The sequence below is a fragment of the Mugil cephalus genome, chromosome 3 (assembly GCF_022458985.1).
Source record: "Mugil cephalus isolate CIBA_MC_2020 chromosome 3, CIBA_Mcephalus_1.1, whole genome shotgun sequence".
In the NCBI taxonomy this organism is placed as follows: domain Eukaryota; kingdom Metazoa; phylum Chordata; class Actinopteri; order Mugiliformes; family Mugilidae; genus Mugil; species Mugil cephalus.
In genome coordinates this window covers 16,142,610-16,169,999 of record NC_061772.1, presented here as the reverse complement: position 1 = coordinate 16,169,999, position 27,390 = coordinate 16,142,610, and the positions used below count along the sequence as shown (strand labels likewise).

General features: G+C 45.3%; 1 protein-coding gene across 1 annotated transcript; it reads right to left on the bottom strand.

The window, feature by feature from the left end:
- LOC125005659 (WT1 interacting protein) lies at positions 1-27,053 on the bottom strand. Its single transcript, XM_047581176.1, has 8 exons — positions 24,963-27,053; positions 18,914-19,015; positions 8,310-8,377; positions 6,972-7,034; positions 6,672-6,802; positions 6,454-6,505; positions 5,463-5,531; positions 1-3,810 (listed from the first exon to the last, which is right to left on the bottom strand). The coding sequence occupies exons 1-8, from the start codon at positions 26,464-26,466 to the stop codon at positions 3,658-3,660; spliced, it is 2,142 nt and encodes a 713-aa protein (XP_047437132.1). The 5' UTR covers positions 26,467-27,053; the 3' UTR covers positions 1-3,657.
- Positions 27,054-27,390: the final 337 nt, after the last annotated feature.

The window sequence follows — 27,390 nt, the reverse complement described above, 5'->3', positions numbered from 1 at the left end:
TCGTAGTTAGCTACAAAACCACTTTATTGAAAAAGCAGATTATGTCATCTACAGTTAAATGATACGTCCCGATTTTAATACATTAAATAACTTTAGACTTTTTTCATGTTTAGATAAATAGATCTAGTTTCCTTTTTTTTGTTGTTTTTTTTTGTTTTTTTAAATGAACCATCTAGGCAATCAAAACACTTAGCGATATAAAAGATGTGTGACAGGTGTCGAGATGTGCTTATTGGAACTACCAGTAGGAGAAGAAGAATAAGTCTTCTCTTTCCAAGTGATTTTTGACAGAAAAATAAAATAGAAATAAAAAACTAGCCTCTTTATGTACAGGGTAACTAGCTGTGTGCTATGCAATAGAAACTGAAGTAGTACTTTTAAACAAGTAAAAATTAAGACTTCTTTAAAGGGTCCTGTTAAAGGTTTTTTTTCTTTTTGTTTTCCTCGGGGGGCTGATATTGTGCAGATGAATTCAGAAAATGCCTCATTCTTCAAGTATAGCACACATTACTTGACCCTTGTACAAAATCTGAGGTTTAACACATCATACAACAAGGGGGATGTCTCACGTACAGTATGCAGTCCTTTTCTTCTCTGCTTTTACAAACACTAATCATTATTACATTCAAAGGAATCTCATTACATCAGGTAACATTAAGAAGCACTTTTTTTTTTTCCGCCTGTGGTGACCCCTGCCTTCAGTCTGCCTTCGACACATTCAGTAGTATTTACTCAGAGCTGTGTGTATTACAGTATGAATAAGAGCTGGGCCAGTGTTTGTTAGCAATACTTGGCGTTTGTTTTACTCTAGTCCGAACACTAGACAGGTGGAGCTTGCTACGGTCAAAGTTGAATCCATCTAGCTACAGGGAAAATGAGGTGGAACACGTGTGCACATGTTCCACGTCCATACGAGGCACTACGACTGTAGAGAGAAACTCGAGTGAACACCAAATATTACACACAGACATCTGGAATAAGGTATGAGACATGGGACAGACAGCATCGTCAGAATCACCGCTGGGTTTCAACAGAGAGAGCAGGGGTCACTGTGTTGGATGCTGCGCTGCCCTGCAAACACAGTGAGGTGCATGTGCCATGGCCCTGCCACTAATACACACACTTTCTCTTTCTTGCACACACATACGCAACCATTTACACAATTTGCCATCACTTGAAAAAGAGAACATATCGTTGGGGTTGATCTGCGCCTGTACGCAAAAAGCTCCGATGTTTTTGCACTGTGCAAGAATGAAGGGTTCACCTCAAAAAGGGAATATATTGAATTCCAACCCGCTTGCTGAACGCCAATCGAAGTCGCTGATAAGAAAGTCACGCGGGGAAAGGGTGAGAATAGTCTTCCAGCACCACCACAGCGTAGAGTTTCAAGTGTTTTTGTCTCGTGTAGGTTTTCTTTTGCATATATACAGGTATACAAACACACACACACGCGCTCGCAGAAACATGGAAGCGCCTGCCAGCACACACACAATAAGCAAGAGGGACAGCTCCCTTTAAAAAACAGACAAACTAACAAACAAACAAACAAAAAAAACACGGGTGGGACCAGCAGCTCCGTGTTTTCAGGGACGTCCTCCTAAAACGCATCAGCAGACTTCGTGGCAGACCAGCGCGAGACACACAAACATACCGGTTCTGTCTTAAGGCATGTGGACAAGTGGAGGTTCCTCATAGTAACACACTCTGTACTCATATGACAAAAAACACAGCGTCAGGAAATTATACCAGGAAGCAGTGCCCTGAGCAGACCTCGATCAAATAGCACATGCAGATAAGTATGTGTTTCATCCCGCTCTGAGTACCTGAAGGACCAGAACCATCGTTGACTGAAAACTTCCTGTTAAAAAAAAGAAATGGCATTGCGCAAGATTTCATATGTTCCCCTGCATACCAACTAGCTGACTGCCGACGAAGCACAGCTCCAGTACAGAAGCTTGTAAAATTGTATAACCATTAGTCCAACTGCTTCTAGCAAGACTTTCTAAAATGCGTTTAAACCACAGAGATTAATGATTAATTCTCATATCGACAGCTGACATTTTCTGTCAGGGGCTGACATTTGTCTTCCGTTACGACTGCAAAGCGTCACCAAAAGCTGTAAATCTTTGTATTTAAAGTCTTATTTTGGACTGATCTCTTCCTGAAGACTTCAAGGTTAGGCTAACTCTTAAAAGTGCTGATTGTGTAAATAAAAATAAAATACAATAAAATAAAAATAATCCTTTAATTCGTCCCACGGCGGGACAGAATTTGAAGGATTTTGTAAGAATCAACTACCAAAGACAGACATTGCTCATTAAAAGCGCGTGTACTGGAAGCACCGCCGGAATCAGCTGTCAGCCGTGAGCTACAGTCAACAGGGTGAGGAGTTATTTGCTCAGCGCTCACTGGGTGCTCAAAGTGGGATAAAACAATTGAAGCCAAATACTATTTGAATGAGGTCTGCTCCTACAAAGCCTGTGAGTCTCTGACCCACTGACAGCCGAGAGGAGGCTCCGTGTCCTGGAAGAGAAATGATACAACAGACCCAAAAGCCTCAGAGGCTTCAGACTGAACGATGAACAGTTTCACCTCTGATTCTATCACGAGCGCAGCAACATTAAAAAAAAAAAAAAAGAAAACAAAAAAAAGAACAACAAGAATCTACATCTAGCATCTTATGTGGAAAACATCTGCAAATATATAATCATATATAAAAGACAATCTATGTGCATCTAAAATTTTCTTTTTTCCGTTCATAATATAATCATTAATTAAGACACTGCTTGTGAATCTCTCGAGGTGTCGTCTTGGACTTCTACGTGGAATGTCAGTCGGTCTTCTGGGCTCGCGGTGCTACGGTGCATCAGTTACGTCGGGGCGGTCGAGAGTTTTACTCACAGATGTGAGACGGGTGTTTTGATGCTGGGTGTCCCTTGCATAGCCGTTAGCAGGGTTTCATTTCAGTGTTGGAAGCTGCACAGAGAGAGAGAGAGAGAGAGAGAGAGAGAGAGAGAGGGAGAGCCCGCTCTGAAGGCACGGCATGTCCGCCCCCCTCGGGTCCGTCCAGTCCAGCCAGCACTGGAATGTTGCGGCTCGTTCCCTGGCCTCCCTGATGGCGGCGCCGACGGCGCTCTCAGACGTGACAGCACCAGTGAATTCGCTGCGGTAAAAACTGATTCAGTCAGAGCACGGGAATAAAAAAAAAAAAAAAAAAAGCACGGAAAGGATGAGAGGGTATGCAATCTGAGAGACCGAGAGACGGGTTCTCTCTCCTCCAATCCGAAAACGCTTTCTTTGACAAACGGGTAAAGGTCGGGAGGTGTGACGTCACTGTGGGCCTCTGGGCGAGCCGCCGTGTTGGCTTTCAGGGTTCGGCACCCAAGAGGAAGAGGGAGGGGGGAAAGGACCACAGATGGAGGAAGGGGGAAACCCTTTTTTTTCCCAGCCCTGACATTTGACAGCAGGGCTTGTGGTGTGGAAGTTCACAGTCTGGCTGTCCAGCTGAGAACAGGCCAGTAGCTCAGATGGCCACACAGAGGCTTTTCTGGAACTGCTGGAGGGGACGCAGGCCTTTTTTTTGTTGTTGTTTTTTTGTGCCTGCTGCTGGTGTTCTGGATCACCTGGGAGGTGGAACTTGGTCCCCGCCCCCCTCCCTCAGAGTTCGGTGACGTGGAGGGGGTAGCTGGGGGGCGGGTGGGCGTTGACCTGTGACTGTAGCCGGTGAATGTGGCAGCTGTGGCAGAGGAGGTGTCCTTCCAGTGGATAACAGCGGTGGCCTTCCTCGTCATTCAGCTGGAGACCACAGTCCTGATGGGGAGACACGAAGACAGAACCGATGAACGCACCACAAACACCGTCAATACATCACAAAAAATAAATCACAAAACAGATGTGCGCATGGGTCGTTAATGTAATATAACTTCAAAGGAATAATCTGACGCTTTGGTAATCATGACTGTTTTGCGGAGAATTTTCGAACAGATTGTTTTGAATGAATAAAGATGGAACAGATGAAGCTTTTGCGGAGGTTAACTGAGGAGGTTTGGAGACACGAACATTTGTACGACAGTCGTTGAAAGTGAAGAAGGAAGTAGAAACAAAAATGAACCCGAGTGGCCAAACAGGCACAGTGCCGACTAGGGTTTGGGGGGCGTTTTTATAGAGCGAGACAAACTGACGAGCGCACAAGTATAAATGTCTATGTCCCACAGTACTTTAAATGAGCCTTCAGTTACTGGCTCATGTGAAAGAGCACCAGGTTCGAGCCAGTGACGGCTCAGAGAAGCGCAGAATGGACGCAGTCGTGCGGGTGTTGTAGTTGTTTCTTTGTTTTTTTTTTCTGGACACTTGCAATGGATAGGGTGCAGTGTCTGAAGACATAGCTGTGAGACAAGCCAGAGACAGTGTGTGGACAGTGCAGATGTCCGATGGGAATTTTGAGAATGAAAGTGTCTGCCTCTGAAAGGCGCAAATTTCAACCATTTATGAATGAATACATTGACCTTTGAACCTACGGAGGAATTCTGCAAACAGCTGACAGGATGAGACTCTGCAGTGGACCCTGAACATGCTGGAGAGATTAGACAAACCCACTGGCCCTTGACCACTCTGGAGATTCTGAACTGGAGGAGCAGTAATATAAATGATTCTTCACTTTGCATCCATGTGAATCTCTCTGTGCCCTCTGCTCAGCACTGAATAATATTACATGTAAAAGTAGTATGTTACAGCGTGACAGAAGAAAATGATTTCTTTTTTTAAATCTGTAATGAATTTAACATGTCTACAATCATTCAGCTGGGGACTTTACTCTTCCTCTGCAGGTACGTGCCCCCACCTAAGCTGGCTGAATGATTACCCACTGTCTACATAACGATGTGATCTATTTCTATGAAGTGGAATATCGACCTTTCAGAGACATCTTATTTTGCTGATAAATATAGTACAGCATATAATATGTGTCTCACGATTCAGGGCGGGAAAGAAATAGAAATACATCAGGCTGGCAGGAAATTAGTTTCACAAGACGTGTTGTTTTGCAGGATGACTGGGATTTCGCAAGTCAGGTCTCAGCCCCCAGCTGAGGTGGGAGCTCGTCGCTGGAATGCACTTTGTCAATGAGTCACAATGTCGGGCTGTAACCTTGGGTTGGTATCCATCTGTGGGTTTTTTTTTTTGTGTGTGTTTCATTCATTCCCCAGGAGCAGTGATTCATACTCACTGGTACAAAAACAGAGCCTAGTCTCATCCCACGATTTGCAGCTCTTACCCAGATTCACTGTGTTTTTGGGACGCGGACGTGCAGGAGTACATGTGCAAATATCTCTGTTGTCTCATTCTATCCGACAGTCTGATAAGCTGAATCACACACGATGATGCCAAATCCATTCTCAACAAATGAGCGGTAGACTGCTCTTACTCATAAGAGTGTGTGTGTGCGTACAGGCCGAGCCGCTCACCTCACAATGGTAGCACTCCACGTGGTAGTCCTTGTCCATAGACACAACCCGGATGGTTTCCTCAGAGCCCTGCGGGAACAAACACACAATCAAACTTTGGCTAAACCGGTCTAATGTCTCAAGTGATGGTCCAATAACCAGCAGGTCTCACATTTGATCCTTGCAGCTGCAATATGTCCTGAAGCAAAACACTCACACACACACTAACGCTCAGGGCAGAGCTGCACACCAGAGCTTCTCTATATTATGTTTCATCTAATTAATTCTTTCTTTGAGCTGAGTTTGTGTTTTTGTTTAATCCTGCGGTAGCTTTGAGTAATAATTGATTAACCAAGGAAATGTTTGATCTGATTGTTACTCTTTGATTGGAATTTCTGCACATTCGTGCCCCGCGTGAGGTAGAGAACAGAAGACGCGATGAGTTTCTACGAGGGACAGAAACGTGGACACAGCGGAGGAAGTTGTTCGAGCAAGTGTTTGAAGTGCTCAATAAAGCTGGAATTGATGCGAGATACATCTTGGTGATTCTATTTTCTACTTAAGTGTAGTCAATAAAGCAGGAGGACAAAAATTCCTCTGCTGCTATTTTCTACATAGATGCTGCTTGGATCTCTGTTTATGATGCTTTAATAGCACCACACGGCATATTACCAGAGGCCAAGTTAAATGTTTAAAATTAGGTTTATCTTTACATTTTTCCAAAATAACTTGTCAGCATGTTCATACTTTATTTACTAAGGACACAGAGTAGGTTTATACAAATTTCACTTTCAACCAGATGCATTTCTCATAAATGAGGCTATTTTGGTCGTACAGGTTGTGCTGACCTTTCACATCAGACCTCAGTTGCAAACATTGAGCATTGAGCCAGCATCCTGTAGCTTTTCGAAAATTAACCTAATCACTCCAAACGCTTGCCTCTGAGTTTTAATCAATGTAAGCACAGGATGAAGCCTGCAGCAACACAAGTTCGGCTCGTTCTTCTCCTTACCTGGGCTGGGAGGATGGGCTGGTTGCACGACGCACACTTGGGAGCAAAAACCCTGTCGTGGAATAGAAAGAAATTAAATTACAAACTGTAAGGCCCGTGTGTCTAAACGGATCTCAGGAATACATATAAGTTGGCTATAAGAGGATGTACTGGACGTTTCCTGACACTGAGCTGCTTCCATGTTCCTAAATCAACCTGCAGAGAGTTGTTCCCCTTACGTGTGGTAGTCTTTAACACAGTAGATGTTGTTCTCAACATCCACAGTGAAAGGTACTCCGTCTAAACCCTCTTTACACACGACGCAGCGGAAACAGCCAGGATGGTAGGACTTGCCCAGCGCCTGCAGGATCTAAACACACACAGGAAAAAAAAAACAAAAAAAAAACACACATAAGATAACAAGACTGGGGATTGAGGCCATGCATAGAATAGGCGGCAGTCAGGGAGTGAGCCTCAAGTCTTAGCAGATTTAAATATATCTCCCACAGCTTGCACTTTCTGCTTGAGAAGGCTCTTACCATCTCCATGATGAGGTGACCACACACAAAGCACTTCTCGGCCGTCTGCTGGAAACCGGAGTACTGTGGATGAGACCAGACACAGGATTTATCATCCTCAGCATTTTGGAGAATGTGGACTATGTTATCAGTGGAACGTGCAACGCTTCACACTTCATGCCTGAGAACACGTTTCAGTCTGCGAGTCATCTATAGAGGGTGCTGCTGCACTCTTTACATTGACACGGTAAAGATTTCCTTCATGTCTGTCAGATGACATGTAGAAAGGCCCTAATGCTTTTCTGAACCCCCTCCTCCATCACATTTTTACAGTTACACCCATTTTAAGGGGGTCGAGCGCATTATGTCTTTTAACGGGGAAACAGAGCACCTAATGTCGCACTGATAGCTCCCTCCTCTTGAACCCCGAGCGCGGGCAGATAATGGAGTTGACCATCTGCAGCAATCAACCCCCTCTGGGTCGTGACCTGATGACTTCGGGGGCCTGGTTGAGGAGACGCGGCTACCAGGTGGAGGTGGGAGGTGGTGATCGGGAGCCTGCCCCCTGCCCTGACATCTCTACTCCAAATCTACCATCTGCCACTACCCCGCCCCAGCTCTGAAACACCCCCGGGGTGATGGAGCAGACTCGTCAAATCTCCACCACAGGAGGGAAGCGGAAGGAGATTAGTCTCCTCCCAGCATCTGAGAGGCAGCGATTGTAAAGTGCAAAACAGGATTTTTTTGTACATCTGAAGAAATAAACGGGTACAACTATAAAGGGAAGTTGCCTCTAAACAGGAAGTACTGTCAGGGCTTGAAGCCATGTGTTTTGAGGTCATATGGGTTGTCAAGCTGTTCCACATTCATGTAACAGGAACCTTTTCTAAGTTCCTTCCCATATTTCTAATCTTCTTGCTTAGTAGCAGCATCCTGTTCATCTAGACTACACCTTCACCTACGTGAAACTTATTGCTAAAATACTTCCAACTGTAAACAAAGGCACTAAGAGCTGGCTGTGCCCTGTTAACCTGAAGCAGATGGACCAGCAGCCTGAGAGCCACAGCTGTCCTACTCTCATCCTCCACCTCTTAATTGCAAGTGCTGAGCAGCAGCTCTTGGGGTAATTGAGCTCCCTGGGGAAAATTGGAGGAAATTAGTGTGAATTGTAGGGGTGGTGCTAAACTCCTAACTGTAGCCGTGGACTCTCTGAGGGGTTGCAGAATGCAGTCGGAGATCCTAATTCCTCGCTTTCTGCTCCACCTGCCCCGTCTGTCACCTCACCATGAGGTGCCGTGACACAGCAATCTGGTCATCGCAGAGAAACATCAATGCCCGAGAAAACGACGGGCGACTTACCAGGAAATCCTCCTCGCAATAGACCTTCCCGTTGACATTATAGAACGCCTTCCCTCGCAGCCTCCTCCCTGAAAACAGAGACAACATATTCAACCTATGTTTTCAAGCTCTGGCTCCTACAGTTCACAAATGGACTGATTCACAATGTGGTAAAAAAGACTGTGATAAAAGAATCACAACGCACTAATACTACTGTCACACTTTGTTTGTCATCTGACCTTTAACGCAGATATTTACATTTACATTTAACTAATTAATAAACCATGTCAGAACGGAAGCGTGCTCTTACAGCAGATTGTTCAAATAGATTTTACTGTACCAGTTTGTGTTGTAACCATAAAGTGCACCTGACTAGGAGGAAATGCCGTCGGGTTCCTTCTTTTATCTTATCCATCAAGAGCAGTTTAGTTCCCACAGGGAGCACCTCTCATATTGAGAAAACAACAAAAATGTGACAACGAGGGTGAGTTTCTTTTCTTACTGGTTTGCAGACTTTACTTCCAAATCAGATTCAAGCCGTTCAAACATTGCTATCAACCAGCCAGTGAGAAGCCTAAACATATGGATGGGATAGAGCATTTTAGGAAGGTTGACCCACTCTTGAAGTAACATTGGAACAATAACATGGTTACAATTTATTTTTACTGTTAGCGTCACCGACAACGTCAACGAGGGCCCAGTCACATGAGCAGCGCCTGAATTAAAAGTAAATGTCCAGTGTCATGTCTGTTAAACAAATGTTTGTCGTTCTGTTACTTTTTTGCACTGAACCGTGCCGCGTCAGCCAGAACAAAACAAATGGCAATTTTGTCACGACTTCTGTCAATTTCACATGCGTCAAAATACATCTGACCGTGTTATTGTCACAGCTTCACAGCCACGGCACAGTTGTCAGAGTTGAGCAGATGGTCGGCTGAATGCAGCCGACTTCCTGCCTAGTTTAATTACTTTAACTATTGATCCCAACAAGATTTCCTTCGCAACCCATAAACAATCAATACAGCAAGCTGCTGTTCAAACCTCCCCCCCCAAAAAAACTCTCCTCTTCCCTTCCATTGTGCTACGAAGCAACAATAGGAGCCGAGAGGGAGGATGCCCCTTAACTGATGGGCTGAGATGATAAAATGCTGAAATGTTTTTATCACTAAAATACCCGAGGACCGAGATAAGGTGACGCTACATTACACTGTGGGATAAATTAAAGGATCATCTCATCTTATCTCACTAAACAAGAGTCAGGGGTTTCCTTTGCTGCTGGTTTGCACGATGACGCTACTTTAAAACAACAGGTTCAACAGAGTGAGCAGGCCGAGTTCCTCTGGGTGAGCTTTCATTCATCGGACTCCAAGTCTGAATCCAATCTGAAAGGGAAACTCTGCTGCGGGCCGGCTTCTGCAGCACCCTGCCACGCATCTCGCACAACTCGTCCACTCAAATTCACTTAACAGCGGCCGTGTCTCTCTGTGGCAGCGCGGCGACTTCAACCCGGGCCCGGCAGACGAAACCCACGGATCTCATAAATCTGCTGGGTTAGCCAGATTTAAGTGTCGTCCCGAAGCCACCGTTGATTTTATGGGTGTCCCGGCATGAACAAGACGTGCCCCCCACCCCCGTCTCTCTTTTTAAAACTGAAATTTATGCAATCGCTGTAATTCACACACACACACACACACACACTCGCAAAGTGTCACAATGCCGGGAGATGGCAATACATTAACACCCACATAAATGGCTGGAGCAGCAGAGGAATGCTGTCCACACAATAGGTGAGACTTTTAAGACTTTGAGACTGAGGAGCAATTAGCATTTTGGTAGTGAGGAGCAAAGAGAAAGGCAGGATTGAGGAAGAACTCCGTGTGAAGCGATTCTTGAGAGACACCGAGACGTTTGAGAGGATAAACTGGAACGGAACGGCGAGGTTTATCGGGGAACAGTGCAGCAGCGGGGGCTGCGAGATGTTGCTGTGTGCTGGTCTGTGGCCTCTGCTCTGGAGTTTGGGGTCTGGAAGGTGGACACAAAAGCCCCAGTGCTGACGACTGTGTGGAGCGCTGCTAGGGTAGCAGGCCGACTGAGCAAACGGGGACATTCTTTCTGCCTGAGGTCACTAGCTGGTCCCATTCATCCCCCCCCCCCGCACCTCTCCAGCACCCGCTCTCTGCCCGCTTCCCTTACCGAAACAAGGAGGGGGAGGGATCCATGCCTCCCTCTCCCTCTCTGGCCTTTTGTCAGCAGACAGCATTGCAGCGCTCAACGTCCTCAGAAGACAACAAGGGATCAAGCCAGCAGCTACGTTTATAATTTGCGATTCATCTCCGGGGTTTTTAGAGAGCCAACACGTCCCTAACAACAAATGCACTTGAATGCAAAATTAAACGCACAACCAACAAAAGACCGGGGTGATTATCCCCCCTCAAAACAGGTTCTTGTAATTGGTAAATTATAATTAATAAAATTGAATATCTTCCTGCGTGGATACGCGGCATTAGTAAAATAGATGCGATTAGAGGATGCAAGCCAGAAAGAACTGCATATTTTCATTTCAGCAAATAATAAAACCAAATCTGGTGCTTTGGACAGAAACCAAATACAATGAGCAATGATTAATGCTGAGGATTAATACTCCTCTCACTCTACTTGCTCACACTGCTACTGTAGAGGTTTCGAGGCGTTTAAGACTTCTGCATTCCTAGATGTAGGCTGCATGTAATTTTTCGGTCATTTAGGGACCAAGGCTAATTCCGCTAATGCTCTCATTTTCTATGACGGCGTAACCATGAAAACGAACGTCGGCCTCGTGAAAGAGGACTGGTGTGTCACCATGGAGAGGGTATTACTCGGTTAAATTTTCCTCTTGAGCCTGTTCACACAAAACTAAGTGAAATGCACTTGTTTCTATGAATAACTGATCTTAACTGAAGGCTGATCATTGAACCACAGAGTTTTAGGTTCAGCATTTTAATCCCATGGGGTCTCCTGGGTGTTCAGAACCAAAACCATCCCATGAAAAGAGAGGCCTGTAGTTTATTCTGACACGGTGTTAATGCCTCCTGCCTTGGATCATGTGGGGTATGAGGTGTTTTCTATGGTTACCGAAATAGGAATCTTCTACATCCTCAGTCTTTTACACGTCCATTTAACAGGGCAGTTAACAGTCCACAGACTTTCTGAAGAAGGACGTTCACGCTTGTTTCCTAGTCGAAAGATTTATGATTTTATTTTTTCATCCCATTTGAGTGTGAATCACTATCTCATCCTGTATCTCATCTGGAAAGGTCAAAGGATCCCATCTATTTCAGAAAGGGCCACGGTTGAGGTTCAAGTCTGTTGACTGAAGTGAAGACATCAGGATTTTTTTTTTTTCTTTCTTGTGAAACCTGAGCTGAAAGTATGCATGTGAGGATCAACTCAGGACACCCAAAGCCATGCTTCCACTGCAGGAACTCTCCCAGAGGACAAAGAAAGGTTGAACCGGGGTCTCTAGATGTTCTAAGGGGGGGGGGGGGGGGGGGGGGGTATTTCAGGCTTGTGGTGGAGTACTTTCTGGACAAATAACTACAATTCCTCAGCATTTAACAAAAAAAATTGGTGCAACTACACACAAGTTTATTTAACTTTTATTCATAGGGCTCTGACAAGGCAACATGTAGTGTCATGTTGTTTCCCTCCTACTGGAAGCATTTAATTAATAGGACTGCTTCATCACATCTACACAACGCTGGGGAAAATGACCCACAGTGAATATTTTATTATATTTTAAGACAATCCTATTCAGTCTGTGGACACCATTTATAGGTTACTTCCATACTGTTCAAATATTTAACATGAAATTAGGATATCTCACAGAGGGAATCCACTATATCCATTTACTGCTGTATATAAATGAGCTGCCCAGACCGGAGGGTACTGAGAGCATGAATGAATAGTTAAAAGACACAAGAAGAGACAAACTGATAGTAGTTTCATCTCACCGTCCCTTCAGGATATTTTCGATAGATGCCATATCTTTGTTGCATGATCTAAAGCAGTCGGCTCTTCAATCTAGAGGGAGACAAGTGTTTCCCATCATACCTTCTACTTTTGTTATTAGAGCAGGGACTGACTCCAAAAAAATCAGAGGAGCCTTGAACTCCCTCATCCGTGTTCGCTGATTGATTCTGCAGCTCAACCCAAAGTCAGGTACAACTACGTTATCACTGCATGAGTTCACCACATTTTGTGAGTCAATTAGATAAGAAGAAGATTAGGTAGAACCTCTCCCACTCTAACACATGCAATGATACTAATCAAAGAGTCTCTCAGATGTCAGCGCAGTCTATACACACCTACAATCAGACAAGGTGTTGTAAGTATGGAATAAAATGGTTAATTTTCAAGTGTGGGGTCATTTTAAAACACTGGCCTGCTGAGACCTTTCAGGAGACAAAATAAATGCTGACACAGAAGTGAATCATATCAGGTCACATTCCAACTAGAAGTATCTGTCAACTTCCCATTGGTCATTTGTCTGCTGGTGGTGTTTCGACATGATCGCAGTTCCTCTCCGCGAGGGAAAGACTTTACAGCATTCACGGTTGCTCAGCTTCACCTTAAATCATTTCCCACTTGTATCACCTGAAGGATCTCAAGATGAGATGTTGTGGCCACTTCACATTCTTCAAATATGACATTCACAGAAATAAAACTCCATCTTAATTAAATACACAACCACACACCTTGTTATAGGCCTAGATTTAAAATCAATCCAGAGAATCAACATCAGATCTTTCAAATGAAGATAGCTTTGTATCTGAAAGTCTTTTTTTTTTTTTCATTTTGTTTATTTAATACCCAACCGTAGTAAGTACAAGCAGACAGGCTTAGTGCAACACTTCTACTAACAACACCACATGACCCATCCTCAGGTTTGACCCTATTGGCCAAGCAGTGGGTGCTGTTCACTGCTAAAAACATCTCTGACTCTGGCTGTGCAGAAAAAAAAAAAAGAAGTCAGAGTGAGCAAGAGCTTCTGGGCGTCCAGTCACGGCTTTGACCTCCATGTACTCACACCAAAAGAGCTCCCAGCAACACAACACACACACAAGTTTCATCCCGGCGAAACAGATATAAGAAAGAGGAGTGTTTTTGCATCTTTTTCTCAAATGCTGTTATGAAAAGATGACATTATGTTGTTCTTCTTTTACTTTCCTTCAATGGTTTGCCACCTCTGAAAACAAACCCACCTAATGAACGGAATTACTCTTGTTCTCGTTGCTAAGAGGCATCACTCACTCCGTTCTTTGTCAGTGGCAGAGAAACCAGAGCTCTGGCCAGGCTGCAGCAACTCACACATGCAGTGATTCACTCACAAGGAAGCTTCAAACTGGTCATATAATGTCACAAACTCTACGTGAGGCTGCAGACTCAACAAGGAGCATTTCGTGTTGAAATCCCAGCCAGAGAAGGTACAGCGCAGAGAGCTTTGAGCTTTTAATCCACCGTGAATTAGAATCCATTATATATCACAATGCTTCAAAAGGTGCTTTCTGACACAGCCCTCGAGCGAGCCGGGGAAATATTGCAACGCAGAACACACACATTCCAGCTTTTTATTTTAACGCCACACCCCGATTGCAAGATATTAATGCAGATTTACCGGTAATGCTGCACATCAGCCGGCCTGCTCCAGCTTCTTGGTATGCACCAATTTCCAGCACAGATAAGGTGACTGGGTTTACATTTGAGATTTCCAGAGCTGTGGACGACCCACTATTGTCAAACCTGTTTGATACATGCAAGACAACTACCACACCTCTTTTAAATGTGGACAAAGGTGGACCGGACCCTGCCACGGAGGGGGAGAGTCATCTACAGAATGGTAATGTAGCCTGTGTTAAATGTACAGCTGCAGAGACACGGCTACAAAACAAGCAAGGAAGAACTGCAGAGGCTCACATGTGTGAAAAAGAAACACAAAAAAAAAAAACACCATAGATTTGAGATCTCAGTGAATATTTCTCTGAAGGTCCCGCAGGAAATAAAAGTGTGTTAATATTATCCAGAGATGCACTGGTACTTGGGATATGGAAGCAGATAAAATGTGTAATCAAATCAATGTTCCAGCCATGCTAGCACTGTTCAATGCGTTCGATATCAGGTGTACTAATAGTAATGTAGATGCAGAAAGCAGGATGAGATTTCCAAAGAGTGACAGCTAACACTGATGAGTAATGGCGAGTTGTGCAATGGGAATGTGCAAATCTACACCCGTTAAAATACGGCGCAGATATACTGCCAGCGGCGACTGATGTCTGCTGTACAACAAAACACCTTGTTGACACGTGCCTGCACTAAAGCAGAGCTGGGAAATGAAAAAAAAATAACGATAATAATAATAAATCACCTGTGGTGCTTTAACCTGCCAACAAGCTGTGGTTGAGTTCTTGGCCCACGCATCCGTGGTAACAGACAATGAACAGACTTGGAAGTATTTATTATAGTTTTTAACATTTTACTCAGCACAGTGACCTCCAACTTAAAAAAAAAAATGAAAATAAACACTAAAATTAATCATTTAATCAACTGTAAAAATAGTATTTATCAGCAGCTCAGTAATCAGCCTCCCAGCATTTAGCTCAGACAAACCAGAGAGGTTAGAACGAGGGTGTCGAAAACACAATACCGCTACGGGCTTGTTAGCTGTCAGCTCACCAACCACTTACTAATGAGAATATTTGTCAGATATTTATCAAGCTACTGACTTTTAAAACAGCTTAATGTTGTTTATACGATAGCTCTCCCGGTAAGAGATTGCCTTTTTCATTTATCTCCGCTGTAATGAGTCCTCGTGTAAACATAGGTTCTGACTCCAGGGACTAAAAACAAAGAGTTGTACTCTGTTTGAGCGCTGTGATTTTCTCTGGCTGGAGGTGCAACTGATGGCGACGAATCCTTTGAGAAATCCAACCCCTGAGCTCCGTGCTGCTGCTCTCAGACGCAGTTTGGACAGAGGTGAGTCATCAGCCTTGCGGTTGACAACAGAACGCGTTTATTATTCTTTTTATTTCATCTGGAGAAGGCATGCCAAGTCTCAACAACACCGAAGCAGTGTTTTTCTTTTTTTTTTTTTTGGAAATATACAATCAGTTAGTGTATCAAGTGGTGAACTGAACTCATCCTGCTACAATTTCATCTCATACACTTTCAGATGTTTTTAGTGAACGTGACCAAAGTACAAAAGCAAAATACAGACACAGCAGAGTCGAGAATCTCAAAAACATGTTCTCTTGTGTACGTGTCGGCACAAGCATGCCATCGCTTCGGCGTGCGTGTGCCTTTTAATGCGAGTCCACGCCAGGCCTGCCCCCTCTGATAAGCTGGTCTGGTACACTTTGTGACTGTCTGATTGAGGTCCTCCAGGGATGGCTGGCTGAAGTGGTGGTGGTGGTGGTGGCGGCGGCGGCGGTGGTGGTGGTGGTGGTGGTGGTGGGGAGGAGGAGGGTTGCATTCTTGGCCATTTCATGAAAAAAGGGTGCAACCATGGGAGTAAGCCAAGAGGAGGGCTCAATTATGCATGGTTAAACAAAGCCCAAGGCTACCAGCGAGCAATGTCTCAGCAAACTCTGCCTCATTCTGGAGCTCCAGACTCCAGGAGGACCCTACTCAGGGGCACGCAAAAAGGAAAAGAAAGAAAAAGAAACCGAAAAAAAACAAACAGGGGACATAAGAACGCGGCTCCTGATAAATCACCGGATTGTGTTATGACAAGAACAGGCACTTTGAAACTAAACTTCTCAGAAGCCTTCAAAACACTGCTTAAAAGAAAACATTCCCATTCACACGAGGTCAAATGATACATCACTGAGTTTACGTTACCGATAAACCATCTCGAGAGGCGAGGCGGCCCGTGAAGCCATCAGCGATGAGCTACGCGGAGAATGGAAAGGACTTGTTAACTAATCGCGAGCGCGATTTCTCCAATAAATGCGGAGTAATTCTCCCAGGAGCGGTCTGTGTTTTCTGTCTAAAAGCAATTATGTCCGACACAGCTGTTTTAAAAAGTGAATGCCCCCCTCCCCACAAGTAAACGGAGCATTCTTTCGGGGTATTTTTAGTCTTTGGAGGAAATAATCCGGTCGTCTTAAAAATAAGTCTGTTTGAAAGGCCTAATGTCGAGAACAGCCAGCGTCCCCTCTCTTTTTTTGGCAACCAAAGTTGACTTCTAAATGAACCCTAAAAAATATGATCGGGAATATTAAAGCATTAACCAGGCCAGAGGCTACTTTTCCACAGCGGACCCCGCAACTTTCGGCAACTGGACACTCAGCATCTGGCCCCTCTTTCTTTCCACACACAATAAATCGGAAAGTATGCGGCTTTGGTTACATGTAAATTATAGGCAGTTCTTCCAGAGCCGGAGGGGGCGAGATAGAGGATCAGTATCCATGTATAGTACACATATGAATGGAAGCTGGCTAAAAAGCTCTTTCCCGACATCTTCCTCTTGTTTCCCCGGGAAACGGGAGAGGAGGGCTGGAGTCGGGTGACACGGGCATCCAAAAAACACACACACACACACACACACAGACACAATCTATACCGTACTTTGAGCCGGAGAACAGATTTAATTACAGCTTTAAAAGAGCAAAAAAATTTCAGCATTTTATGTGTTTGCGGTATTATTAGCTTGTTCCCGCGGCATAGAGCTGCCCCTGTTATTCTGACTGCAGCTCGAGGATGAGGACGCAGCAGATGTTTTGATCCGGACTGCAACACCACCTCTAACAGCAAGCTGGTGATACTAATAATATTTTGTTTGGCGAAGACGGCCGCGGCTGGAGCGTAAAAGCACGACTGACGCTGCCTCTGAGCGTAATCCCATTTCAGATATCACAAGTCTGAGGCGCACAAAGGCTCGGCGGGCTAAAAAAGCATCTTTCATTTTTCGACTGGCTCAGGTTCCTGCTTGTGTCTGTGAAGAAACAATCAGAGCTTCACAAGTAAGTCCAAGGAGACGGGAACCGTCTTCACAGGCCACAAGCAAATACGGTAAACGGCCACAGAGAGTCGCGAGCATAGACGAGAGAAACACAGCTGTAGAGGTTGTCCCTGAAGATGACGTCTTTTCATTCATGACATAGCACAGCTTCCACACATGTCAGACATTTTTAAGACATTTTTGTGTCTGTCAAGGTGCGAGAATGAGAGTGGCTTTAAAGCAACAGGTGACTTAGCAAGTTATTGTAATCTGTCCCAACGTTTTGAGCCGCTCATCTGCACGTATGAAGACAATAGCTGCTCGTGGAGGCAAACAGGGCACTTCAGAGCCATCAGCACCAGATTGATGCAATTTATGTCAAGAGTCCTACTCCTGTGAATCGCATCGCAGCCAGAGCAGAACACACAGACACACAGTAGTTAAGGTGTTTCTACGTTCATCGACACTCGCACCGTTCGAGGACGGGATTCTGTCCAACATCCTGCTCAAATAAACATCGATAAATCTTTTTTAAAGCCACAGAAAAAAGAAAAAAAATCTCTTAACTCCAGAGCTTCTCAGAGAAGCACCAACTTTTCTGTAGAATCTCAGTAATACAGTGGTATTTATAAATCAGTTCGTCCATGGGTAGATTGCAAGCAGAGTTGGCAATAGCCAATAAACTTCCTCTTTATGCATTATGTGAAATAGTTCCTAAAAATAAAGCAAGCAGAAGTGAGAAAACTAATATTTGTCTCTAGGAGAGACAAACACCATCGATATGGTCTTTGTTGATGTAGCATCATTTACTGAAGCTTAGAGTAACTCTTTAAATGTGTGTTTGCAGGTATTGACTGTCAAGCTTATGATGAAGAATATTAGAGGCTCAAATGTCTCAGTTTTGTTTGAGGAAAGGAGCCCACAGTGTCACTCTTTGAAGCGTCCTGGGTTACACTAATAACCTCCGCGCTATTGATTGGCAAAATATTAAGCCTTCCATTAAAGAAACCAGAGAACATGAACGTAACGAGTTAAATGACACAAAATAATAACCGATCATCAAAAGAATTAGCCAGCAGCCAAATTATAGGTTTTATGAGGAGCTACCAACACTCTAGACAGTAACATCTAAGTATCACCTCACATAGGGTGATGTTTCATATCTGCTACCTGGAGCATCTCTACAGAAATGACTTGTCAGGTCGTCAGGTACAACAGTGAAACCAAATGCATCCTAGTATGAGAGTCCTGCACCAAACCTTCTTCGTGACTGTAAAGCCTGTTATATACTCGGTGAGAAGTAAAACATGGGAAAAAAAGTTAGTTCTGCTCAGGTAATTTATACTTCCCGAGAAACTCCTCCCAGGGCCCTCCCACTGCTAAGCACCGTCACACATGCTAAGCACTGTGTGACACCGAGACGCCGTTCATTCAGCACGCACTCACACACAGCACGCCGTATCTGCACCCAGGCAAGATTAGCGGTCACACCTCAAATATTAGCGGAGTGGCCGCCAACATTTTCACTTTTCCGCACTGACCACGTCCGCTTCCGATTTCTGACCAATCACAGAAGAGCAACCAGCTGATGTGTCGAGAACAAGCCGCGAGAACAACATGACGTCATTTTTTACTTAACATTTTTACTCACCACAAGAGCAGCAGGTGAAGCAGTTTGTGTGATACAGGTTTCCCATGGCCTGGCAAGCTTGGCTGGCTCCGTACACACCTTTCCCACATTTGACACAGATACCTGTAAGAAACATTCGGTCAGTTATTCGATACCACGGGTGCAGAGCAAAACCCTTCCTATGCAACAACAGAATAATGATTATCTGCCATTAAAACATTAAACAGGTCATCACAGATGTACGGCTGAGTGCTCTGCTGGAAACAGAACATTTCAGGGTCTTCAGTATTAGGTCGAAAGTTTCATAAAAGAATTTCTACTCCAGTCTAACTTCTGTCATTTCTCTACATTACATCATTCGGTTTGAAGGCAGCAGCCGCCTTCAGGAAAGGTGACATTTACATTAAAATGCGCTGACAGGAAATGCAGTGCATGGGAGGGGACTGTCAGGAAGGACAGATTGAAGACAAAGCCTGTCTTTCTGTGCTTTTCCTCGTTTCGGGAAAAAGTTGGGAGTTTTTTTTTTCCCCCCAGAGGACAAGACATAGTGCAGCTCCAACTATTCAGGAGTTAAACTCACAAACTCAAAGGCTTTACAGCTCAGGATGGAGCCATAACCTTCCACAAACTCTAGTAGTGGCTCCTTATTCATTTTTTCCTGTATTGATTTTCTTCACCAACTCCTCATAAATGGTCAATTTCTCTAAAACAACATTGACAACAAGATATTAAGAGTGAATTTGTATTATTTAATCTGCCCATCAAAATAATAATAACAAAAACAATCTTTCCAATTACAATGCCGCGTTTTAATTGAGGTTGATAGATGCACTCACTGGTCCAGCAGGAGACTGCATTTAATATTCCTGAAAGCATCAGGTAATTAACAAACTGACTGCACAAATTATTGTGACCTTTAGTGAAGATGATAATTTGGGGGTGGGGCTTATTAATATACAGATGCAGCAGCAGCAGCAACACATAACACATCTATAAACTCTGTCACACAAGACATCCTCCACTGAGGTCACATTCCACAGTGAGTGCAGGGTCAAAGCCTGGGTGGGGTGAGTCCAGGGTCACAGTGCCCGCAGGACACAGGATCTCACAAGATCGCAACAGGGGGACCTGCACATGAACACATCCTCGTACTTCTCACACATTTGTACATTTGCTCTGAAACTCGCTTTAGGATCGAGTCACAGCGGGAATACACTCGGGGCGACCGTAATTCCCCGGCTATGTTCGTCTGTGTCAAAGTTAAATATCGGCATTTCCTGGCGTAGCCTGAACTCATGATTCTAAAGATAACAGGACAAGGATCAGAACGGGTTAAACAATCCCACCCCCTGACTATAAATCTACGTGGTGGAATCTCATCCAGTGGTCAGATTAGTCCATTATTGAGCCGTCGTGGCCGTCTTCTGTTCAGAAAAGCTTCAACTGTTGCACAAAGAATAGGTACATATGTGGGCTCTTCTTTCACTTTGACGACGATGAGCACAGTCACTGCCCCATGGGCGTGTTTTTGAAGTTCTCACTCAACAAGAGAGCACATTAAAAGCTACATTCATGCTGATGTGGTGTCTTCTGAACCCAGCTGCAGGTTTAGTTAACGTCCTTTAGCTACTTTTTGAAATTTGGACCCGAATGTTCAGTCTGTTAACACCTTATTTTGACATTTCTACATCAGCCTTAAATGTAAATGGAGCCTTTTCACAACATAGATGTTCTCGATCTCATGAATCTGCCTTTTTTTTTTTTATCACAGCAGTGATTGGTGGACCCATATTTCAACGTGCTGTGCTTGGTCACCCTCTAAAACAGACAACAGATTATGTTTCGAAAACACACACAGCCTTGATGCCGGTGCGGAGACCTCCAGGGCGGAAAAGAGTCAGACAGATAAATCAAAGGGATTCAGGCTCTCGTCGTGACGCAGGTCTCACAGAGTGCTCCTCCATGTTCATACGACTGCTTTCATATGCAATGGCAACAATGAACAATCTGTCCAAGCATCTTTTCATGTAGCAATACTTCACAAAGGAATGTTGTTGTGGGGCAAATACATTCTTGCTCCCTTCCTTTTACGCTGCAAATAATCTAAAAATAAAAAATAATATTAAAAAAAAACATTTCTGTTGATGGTTTGTGAGTCACTCCAATTCATGTCAGCTGAGGTCAATGTCAGTCTCTACTACACTCATCTCTTTATGTCGCTTTAACAAAAAGGTTTCATATGACCCAATGCATCTGGTGAATGAAGATAAGTAAAATTCTATGTATTATATATAGGAAAAATAAGACAGAATGTATATTCAGTGAGGGAGTTCAACGGAACCAGAAACTGTAGTTCCTCAAATAACCATCTGGGACAGGTCCCAAAAGTGAGTCAACGTTCACAGACATCCTCGTTAAAAATGTTTAGTTTTTCATTTTACTGTATTTAGGAAAAAAGCAGCACATAATTAAGGGAAAGGCCGAGTCACTAGTCGTCTGCCTAGATGTTCCCATCCTCACACCGAAGCTCGACACACACACACACACACACACTCCACCTCTTTATCCATTTTTCGTATGAACAGGGACATACGAAAACCGTTCAAACGTCAGTGATCATAGGGGTGATAACATGGAGGGTTTGGTCATCTTTTATGTACAGTCAATGGTGTGTGCACTGAGATAATCATTTTATACACACTTTCCCAGCGGCATGAAACCAACATTCAAGTTTCAAGTTGTTCTGTTAAAAAAAAAAAAAAAAAAAACACTCCCTGCCCCGTCTTCGGTTTTTCGTTTGTTTCCCACAGAACAAACGCTTGGAGAAATTGCAGATTTTGGCTTTGCCTCCCTGTCCAACGGCCACACTGAAAACGCATGATTTATTCATATGGCTACAGTGATTTACCTTCATTACCCTCTGTACTGTTGTCAGTTAAAAGTCACACACTTTGCGGTGGCAGCATGGTGGGATTTCAACATGTAATCAGTAGCTATGGATGCACTTTGAACACATGCTAAAAATCCTACAGGGTCTCATCATGACTGAGGATGTGGTTATCGTTTCACAGGACAGCAGGGAAAGCTCTGAGGCGCCCTTTGTTAGTCATTTCAAACAGGATGCTCAATCTCTCATGTTCCCATTTCATAACATGTCCATGTGGCAAGGACAGGATGTTGTGCATTCACTGGGCTAAAAACTACTTAATTTTACCATGATTCATTCCTATACTCGTGGATGTTTATCATTATTACTGTGTAATGTTTTGGTTTTAGATGTCACAGGTGTATGTCAGTATAAAAATAACATATGAGTGCACCAAAAATCCATTACTCAGACGTAACAGTGACATTGCTTGTAATTAGGTAGTCTCATCAGAACGTATTATTAATATGAATTTATTTTGGACTATTTCATAAAAACACTTGATTTAATGCCTCTACCATCATTGAAAACAACAGCGAACGTGCTGTGATTTGTAAGAAGCCTTTTCACAGCCCGATTCATGAAACTTTAACAACCACTCCTCGCGACTTTCACTTCTGTAAGCCCAATATGAGAACCTATCTCTGAAGCTATTAGCAGGCTGCGTGAACATATATATACGGAGATACAGATGTAACAAGCGGAGGTTCAAATTTGCAGGGACGAGGTGCATGTTTAATTTATGGAACCTCTGTTTGTGTATTGCTGCCAAACCCTTGAAAATCTCTGCACGTCTGACAGGAGTGACTCAGTTGCTGCACATGGAAAAGGTTCACGGTGTCTGCAGTACGAAACAATTACTGCCCAGTTCAGCAGATCCTAATTCACACCTACTCTAAGAAAGACAATATAGGAAAAAAGTGAAGAATCGAGGGGGGGGAACACGCGCAAGGTGTTTCTCGGCACATTTTCAACAAACGCGGACATGCTGGTGCAGACTGGAGACGAAGAAAAAAATAAACTTCCCACCACGTTTAGTGGCTTCGGGACACCCTAGATTTAAGATGCCGTGGCTGCTGCGTTGCACTGTGGACGTAGCTCTTCACACATCAGAGGAATAATAACAGCCTAAAACCTAAACTCAGAATTAAAGACATGTATACCTCTAATCTGATGACAGCTGCAGTGTGCATGCACAGCATACACAGAGTCAAAGGGAGGCTGTAGCACAGCATACACACAGTGTGCTGTTGTCCGCAAGTCAGCATGTGTGTGTCAGGCATGTGCATGACTACTGCCATTATAATTCTGGGCAGGTGATCAGACTTGACCCCCACCAACTATGTCTGGCCCGCCAGCCAAGATCGTGTGCCAAGTGTCTGGTGTTGCCCGACTCCCCACTGGCTGGTTAATGAAGGGCTTCACGGGGGAGTCAGGGCGGGGTGGCTGTGGTGGTGGTGGTGGTGGTGGTGAAGAGGAGGGGAGGCAAAGGGGTGGGGTGGGCCTCACTCTGCTGCTTCAATTGCAAGCCTGTATCGAGCCAGCTGTTGATTCACAGCTCTTTTGCCACCACAACAAACAGAGGCCACACAAGGGCCGGCCCGCAGTGCAGAGCGGGCAGTGTGGGACACTGGCAAGGGAATGCTGGGGCCCCCCCACCTGCCCTTAAAAGAAGCCCGAGCGATCAATTTCTCCACTGTCGCTACGGAAACAGAGCTGTCTCTATTGGCCTCGGCGTGAGGAGCGTCTGCATTCTTCTCTCCCTCTCTCTCTCCCTCCCTTTCCCCTCTCCATCTCTCTGTGTCTGCTTCCTTCTCCATTACCTCTCCTGCTCTCGCCCCTTCGCCGTCTTCCCCCGCTTCTCTCTCTCTCTCCTGTCTTCCATCTTCCCTCTTTCACCTGCTTCTCTGGAACAAATCAACAGCTGTCTCAGCCTCACTCTGAGCAAGTGCACTGGCTATAAAACAAGCCACTGTTCTCCGGCTGCAGCCATTTGTCTGGCTGCTAATTCAAAAGGTAGACAGCAACTTCCTCAGCAGGCTTTCTGTGCCTGTGTTAGTGCTGGTGAACCAAACACATTTAGTGCCCCCCCCTCACAACAAAGCCCCAAATGGCCAATTCGATAATAATATCAGGCAAAAGGCAAATATTTAAAAGCCTGTATGGCAAGCGAAACTATAGTCTATAAACAGCTAGTGTTACCTTTCCAAAAATGTGTCTCGTACACTGTGAAGGAAAACACTCGGAGTTTGGGTGGCCCTCAGTGTGAAACTCGCATCCCTACTGTAACTCTCAAGGCGCACTTGACCACAATCTATAAAGTGTTTTCAACAAATCCAGACCACACTGCTCTGAGTGACCGAGGGGTGTCTGCTCTGGCAGAACAGAGGGTTCCATTCAGTGACATGCCCTGCTCTGCAAATGTTAGCTCTGCCAAGACAGAAATTAGTATTGCCCTGCAAAGCCAGTCTTATCTGCCAGAGATGGGTCCCGTTGGTGGTGATGCAGCATTAACAGGTTACAAACAGACCTTGAAAAGATAGCGAACCTATAAATAAACCCTGGCCGCACGGGAAAAAAAACACCGCTTTAAGGAACTGTTTATTTGAGTTCTCATTTCGGGGGGCACTCGTCTGTGTTGCAACGCAGAGAAAGTTGCAAATGGCGTTTCTTAGCAGCTTCCCCATTTTTGACATGGAGAATGTCTCTGACTCTGTGTCAGAACATCACCCAGTGAGGTGAAGACTTCGTTGAACAATGCACGGGTTTGACTTACTGGGACAGACAAATAAATGACTGAACTCAAACTGACTGGACAAAATCATTTTCCGTGTTCACCCATAAGTTAATTCAAGACCTTAGGTGGCACTTATGCAAAATAAGTTGGAAAATGTATAATGATCAACACTCAGGTGCTCTAAGGGCCACTGATCCAAACCCTTGTCCTCATTTGATAGAAAGCATAATACTAACATAAGGATGATTAAATACTTGGTAATCATTGCAAATTCAAAATAAGTTATGAGGAAATGCTTCATTGGACTTAAAAATGATTCTGCAAAATTGTTGCTTGTGTGTTCTAATGTTTTCCACTAATAGCCAGTTTGGAAAAGATCTTTATGTGTATTTAAGAATAAAACCTACCAAAGTATTCCTTTTTCATGTGCATCTCTAACTCCTTTTCCAGCTCCAAGGTGAGAGCCTCCAGCCTTTTCTCCGCCTGGCTTGGCCCGCTCTCTCGGCTGGGGGTCACCTGGTAAGGCAGCTTAAACCTCTGGCCTGAGGGAGCTGCCGCTTTCGAGGACATGCCGTAGCTAAACGATGAGGGCGATCCCGCACTTATCTCCATGGCCACCCCGGCCTGGACTGTGTGCTGCTGGGGTTCAGGGACCGACGAAAGCCCCTGGAGGTGGATGCGACTGTGAATCCCGTTGGAGTCTCCGAAGTCCTGCAGCAGGGTGTCCTCGTGTAAACTGCTCCCCAGCATGGATGACCTGGGGGAAGGCAGCTGCAACTCCGGGTAGGTGCTCATAGATCCCCTGGAGCTGCGGGAACTTCTGGAGCTGTGGCTGGAGATGCTGGACCGCGGGCTGACCACGCAGTTCGCCGTGGTCCCCTGTCTTGCGCTGCCGTCCTGGCTGCAGATGCTCGAACGGGGACTTGCCAGTGGCGCTGCGTGCAAGATCGCCCCTTCCAGGTCGTGGTTGACCACGGGCCCGTACCGCGAGTCGGAGTAACTGGATCTCGGGCTGGTGGTGAACGAGTACTGGCTTGCCGTGCTCGACCTGGGGCTGGTGTGCCTCTGGTCGTAGCCCATGCTGATGCCGCTGGTGCGGTTGCTGCTGGGCTTGCTGCAGCAGTCACAGCTGTTGAGGCTGGCCCTGGGACTGGAGTGTTTACTTGTGTCGCTGGCGGTGCTTGCATAGCTGGATCGAGGGCTGAGGGCACTGTTGCCCTCACAGTGAACCAAACTAGACCTGGGGCTCGTGTACCTGTCCTGACCTGGTACCACCAAACTAGTGCGTGGGCTGCTGATGCTCGACCTCGGGCTGGCGTGCTTGCTCTGCTCCTGAGAGGACAGAGAAGACGCCAGGCTGGACCGGGGACTGGTGGCGTTGTACCTCCCGTCGTGGCTGCTGGTGATACAGACACTGTTGCACCTGTTGCCCGGCAGAGCCACCGGCTTGTTGAGAGGCACGCCGTCAAAGGTGGAGCCGGTGCTGTACCTGTGGCCCTGCACCTCCAGAGAATACCTCCGGTGCCTGTCGGAGTTGCCCGTGTAACACGGCAGAGCCACTTCGGATTTGGTGCAACAGCCCTCCTCGCTATAAACCGCGTCCCTCTGAGGGGCACAAAAATCCACAGGAACGGCGCGGTTGCAATTCACGGGGCGCACCGGAGCCGCGGTGTACACTTTATTCCCAGACATGAAATTCTCCACCGTGTGATGCTGCTGGTGGAGCGCGGAGGTGCCATTCATTGGCTTAGTTTTATGCTCCGCGGTCCCCGGAGCCGAAAAGTCCAAGTCGGGGTTAATCACCAAGTCTCTCCTCGCGTTGTACATCCCGTCTTTGTAGGCGTCATACAAGGAGAGGTCCTCCATCAGTTGAGTGGCCCGGAGTCCCAAATCCTCCTGATAATGATCCATGTTGCGCTCCCGAGGCGAGAAACAAGTTGAGAGTGTGCTCCGCTCCGCGAGCCAAACTAGCGAGCACCGCGGAGCACTAATTGCATTTCACATGGAAATCAAAACAAATCGCCGCCGCGCTGCCGTCGCTCATTTAGCTACAGAAAACCACAGACGTGCCCAGAAACCTCCACCGCGAGCCGCATCGTCCGCCTCCTCTTTCCCCGCTCCGCCGAAAAAACAAACTCTTTCTCACAGTTTTAGCCGACGGGGATACGTTTGTCAACTTCAGTTTTTGTTAAGTTGAAAGGTCTTTACAGTCAATGGCGCGCTGCGCGGAGGAATTTCCCCTTGTTGGTTTTTCCTTCGGATTTTTCTTAGCGCCGCTCCGACAGAAATTAAAGTAGACCGGAGAATCGCATATGCCCCGAATATCCCTCGGAAGTAAGTCTGAGCACGCCAGGCGTGCGAAAACGCAAATAAAACGCCGTTTTACGCAGGGGACTCGTTTGCGTAAAAGGAATGCGAGGAGGGAGACAGGATGCGCTGCGCCTCTCTGGAATGTGGTTAATGCTGCAGAGAAACAATGATTGCGACCAACTCAGCAAGGGGCTGCCGGCTCTGAAGAGAATAGTTTAGAGAGAAGGGGACGTCTGCATTCATCCCTGGCAGACTAAAACACCACACAAAGCACGCCTCACCTGGCCTGACTCTTTTTGCGCCAGGAAAAACTGCAGTGAATTACTCTTATGGAGAACAAAGGCATTTAAAACTCTTCTTTATGCACCTAGGTAGAAGATATAAATATATTCTTATGTGGGCATGTCTATGATCGGAGTAGGATTGTGTGAAATCATCACAGCTAATCTCTAGCACCTTATTAGACTACTCCAAGCACGTAAAACTGAATTTGTGTGGGAATCATCTAAAAAAGGAAAACGTGAA

What these genes read in the sequence shown, in the direction of transcription:
- LOC125005659 (XM_047581176.1), bottom strand. Translation starts at nt 26,466, where the DNA reads ATGGATCATTATCAGGAGGATTTGGGACTCCGGGCCACTCAACTGATG. An exon ending in TGTGTTAAAGACTACCACAC is followed by an intron (nt 6,506 to 6,671) that starts GTAAGGGGAACA and finishes ATTCCACGACAG; the next exon opens with GGTTTTTGCTCCCAAGTGTG. An exon ending in AGCCCATCCTCCCAGCCCAG is followed by an intron (nt 5,532 to 6,453) that starts GTAAGGAGAAGA and finishes TTGTTCCCGCAG; the next exon opens with GGCTCTGAGGAAACCATCCG.